At 44.2% G+C, this 11440-nt stretch overlaps 1 protein-coding gene across 1 annotated transcript; it reads right to left on the reverse strand.

Moving 5' to 3' along the window:
* Nucleotides 1-3217: 3217 nt before the first annotated feature.
* On the reverse strand, nucleotides 3218-11239 carry LOC115075406 (beta-1,3-galactosyl-O-glycosyl-glycoprotein beta-1,6-N-acetylglucosaminyltransferase 3-like). Its single transcript, XM_029575751.1, has 2 exons — nucleotides 11051-11239; nucleotides 3218-6026 (listed from the first exon to the last, which is right to left on the reverse strand). The coding sequence occupies exon 2, from the start codon at nucleotides 5552-5554 to the stop codon at nucleotides 4247-4249; it is 1308 nt and encodes a 435-aa protein (XP_029431611.1). The 5' UTR covers nucleotides 5555-6026; nucleotides 11051-11239; the 3' UTR covers nucleotides 3218-4246.
* Between the last annotated feature and the right edge of the window lie 201 nt (nucleotides 11240-11440).

Here is an 11440-nt window from a genome sequence, read left to right on the forward strand (position 1 = left end):
ACAATATCGGTGATGTAAGTGTTGAAGAAAACTGGAATGAAGACCAATCCTTGAGGCACACTACTGATAATCCCCTCCATTTACCATTATCTTTTGTCGCCTCCCACTCAAGTCAGTTTCAAACCCAATCAATCACACTAGAGCCCATTTCTAGGGCACTCTGTTTATAAATTGTTTAAGCAGAACCATGTCAAAAGTCTTGCTGAAATGTTAGGACACTGAATCAAGTGCTCTCCCTGATCTAACTCTCTGGTCACTCAATCAAAGAACTGATTAGATTCATTTTTTTAAAACTTTTTATTTAGAATTTTCATACAACCACCATTTTGCAGTATACAAAATGAACAGTAAAAGAGCAAAAAAAGGAAATATAATCTATATTGTAATAATATCATAAGATAATGTCAAGTCCATAAATGGAGGGACAGAAGACAGGATTGGCAATATTGAAAATTGACATCGGATTATCTCCAATCATAAATGAATATATTAAGAAAAGCCCTAAGTACAGCTATATCAAGAAACCTTGTTAACTACATAGGATCATAGAAAATAAACTTGTTCCCTTGGTATATCACTACACTTTTTCAGATACATTAAAAAAAAAAGATGACCCCCAAACCCAAAACTTGAGATCTTAACTGCAAAAAAGATTTCCTCTGTAACCTTGTAAAGATTTGGAAAAACACTCACTTTCCTGCCTAAGGAGGAAAGATTTATTCCTAAAGAAAAGTTTCAAAACCAAATTCCTATCCATTTTCTAAACAAAGGTGAAAGGACCCCCAGGTAACCCTCCTGGGGGCGCCATGCAATATTTAAATTAGGGGTCACATTATCCAGGAGGTGCTAGGGTCACTTGCATGCCCCTAGCGCCTCCTTGAGAATGTGAGCCCTTGAGCTGTCAGTGTTCTGTCGGTTAGGAAACAGCTGCCAAATTTATCGGTGTCCATTTTCCTAATTGGTGCACAGCCAGGGATTCAGGAAATGAGCGCTTGTTAACTGAGTGTCCATTTACTAAACCTGAACACCGGCGCTTTTTTTTTTTTTTAAGTTTTTTAAAGATTTGTTCTCCTACTTAATATTGCAACGATGTTAAGTAGGAGGATGTACAGAAAAGCAGTTTTTTTGCTTTCCTGTACAACTTTTCTGAGCGTAAAAATTGTGCGTCTTAGAATTTTTTTGCATTCAGAGTGAATAGCTAATAGCCTCATTCACATGCATTTGCATATGATGACGCTACTAGTTTTGCCCCGCATTGGACACCCATTGTGGAGGTGCTAATCCTTTTATTGCATAAGCGGATTAGGTAGCGCCTATACAACCCGTGTCCAGCTGCCAGTTAAACAGTGTACTCGGCTGAGCGCACTGTATTGCATCAGCCCCAGAGTCTCTCTAGCTGCTATATCTTCTTGAGAATTTGAGTAACACTGACTCATCTAATCTATAGAAGAAACCAGTATATCAATACCACCTTTTTGAACATCAGACAGTTGATTCTGAGAGGAGATATAATAAACTTTGGGGTAGATTTTATAATGTGCACGTGTGCGCGCACATGGACGTGCCGATTTTATAACATGTGCACCCTGACGTGCATGTTATAAAATCCATGGGCAGTGCAAACATGCATGCCGGATTTTATAATCTAGGTGCAAATGTGCGGGCAGTGCGCAAAGCAATATCTGTGCAGCAATGCATTCTGGCCTTCCCCAGTTCCCCTACCCCCCTCCACCTTTCCCTCTCCTCCCCATCCCCTAACCCTAAATTTTTGGGGTTTTTTCTTTGTTTTACTTCAGGGCCCGACCTGAAGTAAGTTGCACGCACCAGCTGGCTGCCAGGGCACGAGTCTTTGGAACATCATTCAATGGTGCTGTCCCGGCCCGCCTCTGCCCCACACAGAACATAACCCCTGCCCGTCCTATCCAGGAAGCTCTGCCCTTGTGCGCATACCGGGCTTTAGGCGCGTGGCCAGGCCCCTTCAAAAATTTGCTCGGCGTGCTCAAGGCCCAGTGATGCACATAAAGCCCAGATTTTATGCAGAGGTTCGCTCAAATAAATTTAAATTCATCTTTGGAAGACATAACTTATGCATGTACCTTTACATCCATAGGAGGTCAAAATTTAGTGGTATTTAGCTGGATAACTCACAATTTATCCAGCTAGGTGCTGACATTTCAATTTCCCCCACCTTCCTTATCTGGCTAAACTCATTATCAAGATAAAATTCAGCTGGATTACATAGAGGAGTTCTGGGGGCATTCTGGGACAGAGTTAAGATAGCCGGCTAAGGGCCTGATTCATCAAGGAGTTTTCTCATATTTATCTGACTAATTCTAGTCGTGCCGTAGAATTAGTCCTAAAGATAGTCGGATTCACTCAGTAGTGCAGCAGCACCATTGAATATCCCTCCAAAGTTAGCCAGATAACTTTCTCCGGCTAACTTTGCAGTCCAGCCAGTGACTGAATATTTCCACTCTACTTTCTAAATTTACAAAGTATGCATGCAAGTGCCAACTCCACCCCATGGACACCTCTGCTTAGTTTGTATAAACGTTAGGGATGTGAATGTGAATCGGAACCGGAATCGGTTCCGATTCACATCGTGAATTTTCCTTCGTGCGGTCCGATCAGGTTTTTTTTATCGGCTGTGCCCGAGCCGATAAAAAAACCCCCACCCCGACCCTTTAAAACTGCTTCCTTAGGTTCTCCCACCCTCCTGACCTCCCCCAAAACATTTTAAAATTACCTGGTGGTCCAGTGGGGGTCCCAGGAGTGATCTCCCGCTCTCGGGCCATCGGCTGCCACTAATAAAAATGGCGCCGATGGCCCTTTGCCCTTACAATATAACAGGGTATCTGTGCCATTGGCCGGCCCTTGTCACATGGTAGGAGCACTGGATAGCCCGCGCCATTTTTAAAGATGGTGCCAGCCATCCATTACTCCTAACATGTGACAGGGGCTGGCCAATGGCACGGATACCCTGTAACATGGTAAGGGCAAAGGGCCATCGGCGCCATTTTTATTAGTGGCAGCCGACGGCCCGAGAGCGGGAGATCGCTCCCGGGACTCCCACTGGACCACCAGTTAATTTTAAAACGTTTTGGGGAGGTCGGGAGGGTGGGGGTCCTAAGGAAGCAGTTTTTAAGGGTCGGGGTGGGTTTAGGGCTTGTTTATATGTGCAGTTTTTCCAGCCCTCCCCCAAAACGATAAGAGAACCCCACGAACAATTTCGTGGGGTTTTCCTATCGGTTTCGGGGAGCCCCCGATTTCTGACGATTTTGAAAATATCGTTTGATATTTGTGAAACTGGGTTACACGATCACTTTTATATAATCAGAGCCTGGCCAAATATGTAAGTCATTTAGCTGCGTAAAACCAAGTTTTATGCAAGTAAATGGCTTTGAAATTTATCCCCTTAAATTACTCTTTGCTTAATAAACCTTTGCTTGGGAAATGCTCTCACACATGGATAATGGGGGTGAATTTGGTTGTGCAATCTTAATTAGATTTTCACAAACCATTATTACCCAGCTTATTGCTGAATATTCATAGAAAAAAAAAAGGTTTTACCTTATAGAGAACAGGGGTGTCCAACTGTGGTCCACAATGCCACAAATAGGTCAGGTTCTCAGGATATTCACAGTGAATATGCATGAGGTCTGTTTGTGGCTCTTGAGGACTGGAGTTGGCCATTCCTGTTACAGAAGGTCTGAGAGCATTGGGCTATGAAATTTGCTAAGGGATAATGAGGGTCATGTAATGAATATGTGATGCTGGGCAGGAGCCAGACAAAAAAGCTGTGCATAGGGAATTTGTCTTTCCTGAAACTGGGAATTATTCAGCTTTCTTCCATCCTAATGTGATTAATTCAGTTCTTCTGCTTCAAAATTTTAGTAGTAGATTTTTAAAAAAAGCCACATGAAGAAGCTTATACCTATTAAGTTATTATAATCAAGAAAAAGCAACCTGAACTTTAATTGGATTTTAGATTTCATTACCTGCTTTTCCTAATTCCAAGCTCAAGGTAAGTTACAATTCAGGTACTCCTAGATACTTCCCTATCCAAGTGGATTTACAATCTTAATTGTACCTGAGGGAATGGAGAATGAAGTGTCTTGCCCAAGGTCAAAAGGCACATCTGTGAGAGAAGCAGAATTCAAACCTTCAGCCTGCTGCTCTAACCAGTAGGCTATACTGCTGCTATTATAGCATTTCCTTTTTATAATTGCAAACTATGGAAATGGTCTTACGGTTCTTTTTCATAAAGAGCTTTGTCCCTCAGATACTCCTCCAGGCACTGAATGGCATAATCATCCACAGTAGGATCAAACTTATTGGCAAACAAATGATGCTGCTGGAGCATCCAGTGCAGATCTCCAGCTCCATTAATACAGATTCCCCGACGAAATATACCTGTGCACAAAGGATAAGCAGCCCCTTTATCCATATTTCCAACAGTGTCGGCCCATTTCATCAACCTTACAATTGCATTCAAGTCTGAGAGATCATATTTCTCATGGTATGGAGAAGATCCAGGTACTCCGGGCATTCGATTTATTGTTGCCCATATATGTTCTTCTGGTATGAGGGTATCCTTTACCCATTCTATTAGCTTCTGCACGTCAGGATTTTCTAAGACATATGTCACAAATTCTCTTGTGACAAAAAAGTAAGCACTTCCAGTAAACAATGGAGAACTGATTGGCGGTGGACCTTTCGTAATATTAGTTCTCTGAATAATTGTATCTGTTTTATAAGAAAACTGCCAGCGGACTGTTTTATATGTAAGTGGCTTTATAGACTGCACACTGTTTTTGCCATTCAGCGATTTCAGGGCTCTGACTATCTCAGCGTTAGTCTTTATTGGTAAGTCGGTGCCACAAGTGTTTAACAGATATCTCCAGGGCACTTTACTTTTCAGCAGATCTTCCATGCAGTTCAGATCAGCTTTAAGCCTAAACCAGGATGTGTAAACCACTTTTTCTAGCTTAGATGCCAAAAATACATTTTCAAAACAGGAAATAATGGCTCGCACAGCCTCCTTATAATTCTCAGGAGATTTTTCATCCACATGGATACAGTATATATTCTGAGGGTTGTAAATTGCCCTTAAAAGCCTTTCAAACATTTCAATTTGTTCATGGATGACCATGGAATATGCAATGGGAAAATTCTCTTCCTCTTTACTGAGTGGAATAGGAATAAACCTCCTGGTTTTTTTGTAAAGGTTACAATCTTTAGTAAAGTTCAAGTAGTCCATTTCATTTGCAGGCAACCTCTTATTCTTAGCTTTTGATTGGTGCAAAAGTGCCCTTTTCACTTCTTCCTGATCTCCTTTTATAATTTTGGAGCAGTTAATCTCACCACTGGAAGGTAATTGCATTGCGGTGAAGAACTGAGTTTTATCGTAGCTACTCCATAGATTATTTTCCTTATTTTGTAATTCAACCTGATCACTGCATTGAAAAACATATTTTAGCATTGCGACAGAAAACAAAAGAAGTCCAAAAAACAAGAAATGGAGACGCCATCTCTTGCAAAGTTTCCAAACCATTTTTAAATGCAGATGCTTTGTCAGGTTTTCTTTTATATTTATAGTAGGTAATTTTCTTCAGCAGTATCTTCAGCAGTATCTTCCACCTTAGAGCACTGTTCTCCCTATAACTGTGATCATGTCTATATCATAAGGCAATGAAGACAGACAAGGGAGCATAAGCTTTTTCTTAGAATTTCCAAACAAAATGTTCAGTCTTCATCAGCACTATAAAGCAGCAATTATAAAGAATCATTTGAACCTCTTGGTTCCATGGATGATGATTTATTTTTACTGTTTGTTACAGAATTTTAGAATAAAGCATGGGTGAGCCAGCTTCAGTACAGGTCATCCATATACAAATGTCTGACTTCACCTGGAGAAAGTCAGATTCCCTCAGCTTTGTTCTGGAGCATACAAAATGACTTATTTCGGCTCTGTTTGGCAGTGTCGTCCAGTTGTCCAGTCTAGAACTGTGTTGCCTGTTTCAATTCTGCATACAGAAAAAGGAAACAGAACTGCCAGTCAATAGAATCCTGTATGCTAATGATTTACCCATGGGCTATAAAAAAAGATTAGGCACAGCAAAAATGATTAATGTTGCTACTGCATTGAGCTTTGGTCATAGAAGGTTTTCTATGTGGCCCTTTTTGATCCCTCTCCACTAAATAATTTCTATCGAATTTCAAAAACTGTGAAATAGAAAGCAATGGCAATTAGGGATGTGAATCGTGTGCCTGATCGTCTTAACGATCGAAATCGTCTGGCAGTTAGTGCGCACTAACAGAAAATGATAAAATTTGACACTTTTCAGGTCAGTTAAGGTCAGTTTAGGAATGAATATGTATTCCTATTGGCTGCCCTCTTATTTATTCATGTTACCAAGGTTCCCACTGACAATATATGGGGGATGGGAAATGGAAACAGTTGGTAGCTTGACAAAAAAAGTAATGTGATCAGTCAATGTGACTAGAACTTGTGCCCTAGCCCTGTTACCGGGAGTGTTGTGATCTTCCTGCATGCAGTGCCGTATCCCTGATACTGGGAGTGTTGTGATCTTCCTGCATGCAATGCCCTATCCCTAATACAAGGAGTGTTGTGATCTTCCTGCACACAGTGCCCTATCCCTGATACTGGGAGTGTTGTGATCTTCCTGCACACAGTGCCCTATCCCTGATACCAGGAGTGTTGTGATCTTCCTGCACTCAGTGCCCTATCCCTGATACCAGGAGTGTTGTGATCTTCCTGCACTCAGTGCCCTATCCCTAATACCAGGAGTGTTGTGATCTTCCTGCATGCAGTGCCGTATCCCTGATACCGGGAGTGTTGTGATCTTCCTGCACGCAGTGCCCTATCCCTAATACCAGGAGTGTTGTGATCTTCCTGCAAACAGTGCCCTATCCCTGATACCAGGAGTGTTGTGATCTTCCTGCACACAGTGCCCTATCCCTGATACCGGGAGTGTTGTGATCTTCCTGCACACAGTGCCCTATCCCTGATACAGGGGGTGTTGTGATCTTCCTGCACTCAGTGCCATATCCCTGATACTGGGTGTTGTAATCTTCCTGCACACAGTGCCCTATCCCTGATACCAGGGGTGTTGTAATCTTCCTGCACGCAGTGCCCTATCCCTAATACCAGGAGTGTTGTGATCTTCCTTGATGCAGTGCCCTATCCCTGATACCGGGAGTGTTGTGATCTTCCTGCACACATTGCCCTAACCCTGATACCGGGAGTGTTGTGATATTCCTGCACGCAGTGCCCTATCCCTAATACCAGGAGTGTTGTGATCTTCCTGCACACAGTGCCCTATTCCCTGATACTGGGAGTGTTGTGATCTTCCTGCACACAGTGCCCTATCCCTGATACAGGGGGTGTTGTGATCTTCCTGCACTCAGTGCCATATCCCTGATACTGGGAGTGTTGTGATCTTCCAGCACACAGTGCCCTATCCCTGATATCAGGGGTGTTGTAATCTTCCTGCATGCAGTGCCGTATCCCTGCTCAGTGCAGAAATATCACAACACTCCCGGTATCAGGGTTAGGGCACTGTGTGCAGGAAGATCACAACACCCCCGGTATCAGGGTTAGGGCACTGCGTGCAGGAAGATCACAACACTCCCGGTATCAGGGTTAGGGCACTGTGTGCAGGAAGATCACAACACTCCCAGTATCAGGGATATGGCACTGTGTGCAGGAAGATCACAACACCCCTGGTATTAGGGATAGGGCACTGCGTGCAGGAAGATCACAACACCCCTGGTATCAGGGATAGGGCACTGCATGCAGGAAGATCACAACACCCCTGGTATCATGGATAGGGCACTGCGTGTAGGAAGATCACAACACTCCCGGTATCAGGGATACGGCACTGCATGCAGGAAGATCACAAGGGCACAAGTTCTAGTCACATTGACTGATCACATTACTTTTTTTGTCAAGCTACCAACCGTTTCCATTTCCCATCCCCCCAACCATCACCTCAGTGTGAACCTTGGTAACATCAATAAATAAGAGGGCAGCCAGTCAATAGGAATACATATTCATTCCTAAACTGACCTTAAGTGACCTGAAAAGTGTCAATTTGTATCATTTTCTGTTAGTGCGCACTAACTCCCAGTTAGTGCGCACTAATGGGAGTTAGTGCGCACTAACCCGATTAACGATTTTTTAACGATAAATCGTTAGAATCCCTATTGTATTGTGTTCTTTAACGATTTAAGACGATTTTAAAATTATCGGACGATAATTTTAATCGTTGAAAAATGATTCACATCCCTAATTTGGCAATAGCCTGCAGTGATCATCTCACTTGTGTCCAGACCCCGGAATATATAATGCTATCTGTTCTCTTTTTCCAGAAACCCTCCTGACCTCACAAAAGAAACACTATCCCAAAATGTTGTTCAATGATTAACACGATACAGCAATACTTAAGAATTAACTAAACTATGGATTAAATCCTAGCAGTTTCCTAATACCCTGATAAAAAAGAAAAAGATTTCTGAGAATTTCATAAGTCTCAGTTGCTTATATGTAGATATTTTCTGCATGACTCTTCATGATAGGATGAACTCTTAGTTATATTGATAATATTTAGGAGCTTCATTTTCAGTTTATTTTATTTTTACTGTGAATTTATCAGTGTTAATTATAACAAACAAAAAATGGGATAAAATATGTGGAAAAAAGAATCTTTCCATTGCATTCGGAAACGTTTCTTCCTCTTTGCTCAGTGGAGTGGGAATAAAGTTTCTATTTGTTTGCCAGGGAGTTTTGTCTGCCTGAATCCTCAGAGATGATGTGGCTTGTAGGGATGTGAATCGTTTTTTGACGATTTAAAATATCATCCGATATATTTTAAATCGTCAAAAATCGTTAGAGGCGATATTTAATAGGAATTCCCCCGATTTATCGTCAAAAATCGTAAATCGGGGGAAGGGGGAGGGGAAGGGTGGGGGGGCGGGAAAACCGGCACACTAAAACATCCCTAAAACCCACCCCGACCCTTTAAAATAAATCCCCCACCCTCCCGAACCCCCCCAAAATGTCTTAAATTACCTGGGGTCCAGTGGGGGGACCCGTTGTGATCTTCCACTCTCGGGCCATGGGTGCGTTGATAGAAATGGCGCCGGCGCTACCTTTGCCCTGTCATATGACAGGGCAAAGGTAGCGCCGGCGCCATTTTGCTTCCTGTCCCCCGACGTCACGAGCGTAGGAGATCGCTCCCGGACCCACGCTGGACCCCCAGGGACTTTTGGTCAGCTTGGGGGGGCCTCCTGACCCCCACAAGACTTGCCAAAAGTCCAGCGGGGGTCCGGGAACGACCTCCTGCACTGGAATCGTGTTGCCGTAATGGAAAATGGCGCCGGCCATATGGCCATATTGCCGTACTTCAAAATGGCGCCGGCCATATGGCCGGCGCCATTTTCCATTACGGCAACACGATTCGAGTGGAGGTTGTTCCCGGACCCCCGCTGGACTTTTGGCAAGTCTTGTGGGGGTCAGGAGGCCCCCCCAAGCTGGCCAAAAGTCCCTGGGGGTCCAGCGGGGGTCTGGGAGCGATCTCCTACGCTCGTGACGTCGGGGGACAGGAAGCAAAATGGCGCGGGCGCTACCTTTGCCCTGTCATATGACAGGGCAAAGGTAGCGCCGGCGCCATTTCTATCAACGCACCCGTGGCCCGAGAGTGGAAGATCACATCGGGACCCCCCCACTGGACCCCAGTTAATTTAAGACATTTTGGGGGGGTTCGGGAGGGTGGGGGATTTATTTTAAAGGGTCGGGGTGGGTTTTAGGGATGTTTTAGTGTGTCGGTTTTCCCACCCTCCCCCGATTTACGATTTACACGATATTTAAAAAAACAAAACCGCGACGATCCGATTCCCTCTCCCCCTAGCCAAAATCGATCGTTAAGACGATCGATCACACAATTCACATCTCTAGTGGCTTGCTGCTGAGGACTGCCCTGATCTTAACTTACCACTACAGAGAAGTCCCAGGGCCATGCACCGACATATGCGATGACCCGGGCTTGGAAACCTGACCCCTCCCGACCTTGCAATGGAGGATGTGCCGGAGGGGAGGGGAAGAGCGACGTGCGATGCTCACTCAATCCCTAACCCCCTCCGAGCACAATCGTAGTGACGTCATCGGCCGGGGTTCGACACACATTGTTGACATTGCCGGCACGATTTAAATGACCGGCACACGCTTGCTGGCCCTTTTCCCCCCCCTAGCCGGTGCAATTCCCACCCACCCTACCCAAGGCGAGGCTAACACCTCTGCATGTTAGCATCGACGAAGTGAAATGCATCTTGTTTTTTTTAATTTACTCTTATGTTTATATGGCGCAGTTAGTAAAGTTATGTTAGTTGGAGTTATGTTAATAATGTACATCGATTACTTCGTCGCAGCTATTTATGTGGGTGAACGAGCCGGTAGGTGACCTTGTTGTCCCGGGTGGGGCCCCCCTGCTTGGAAATCATGCGGGGGGGCTGGGCATAAGGGACTGCCTTACTAGGAAACACAAATGGGAGCCCAGTGGGGCATTTGGTTTGGTGCCGGGAGTGTATTTGGGTCTGTTAATAAAAATAAAGCTGCGACCTTCTTCGTTCACTTAATTTTGTATGTATAATTATTTCTTTAAGTCAGGGTGACATCGGGGGAGGGGGGGGGGATAGCCCAAGGCATCTGTGCCGGGTCTGTGCATCATAATTTCTGCTGCCTTTTCCTCCCTGCATTTAACTGATCCCCTGCAAGTGGGCAGAATCTGCTCCACTACTATACAAAACAAAATTTTGCATCTGCTGGGATTATGAGACCAACTGCAGCAGGAGAAAGATAACTGTGGGGTTTTCTGTAGCTCAGAGCATGCTCAACCCACAAATAAAATAAAATCCCCAAAGCAACAAGAAATCATCTACTGTGGAAGCAGGAGAGAGCTGGGACTGCAAAATGTTGTCAGTCGGTAATAGCAGTACTGCTGCTGAGAGAATTGAAGCCAGCATTTCTCACCTGCACTGCTGTTTCACTGTTTCTGCCGAGTTGGAGGAGCATCTGTCTGCTAGTTCCAGAGATTCATTCTTGGAGCTGCTAAATTGAAGCAGTCAGGAGCCTGGATTTAAAAAAGAAAGACTGCAACTCAGGACTCAGCCTTGCTAGGGAAAGGAGCGCTGCTGTTGTGCTATGGAGCAGGTACTTACTCAAACGTTTTCCTTTTAAAGAGGCAGTTTGTAATATGACAGGCAGCAGCAACTAGTTGGAGCTTCTCTTAAAGGTACAGCACTAAATTTATTCAGGAGCCCATTGTAGAGGCTCTCTGTCTGAGTACCCTTGTTATAGGAGCCCAATGATATCCTCAAGTTCCCCATTCCATCAAACCGGTAGAGGAGTCACAAGATGACC

The sequence above is a fragment of the Rhinatrema bivittatum genome, chromosome 13 (genome assembly GCF_901001135.1).
Source record: "Rhinatrema bivittatum chromosome 13, aRhiBiv1.1, whole genome shotgun sequence".
NCBI lineage: Eukaryota > Metazoa > Chordata > Amphibia > Gymnophiona > Rhinatrematidae > Rhinatrema > Rhinatrema bivittatum.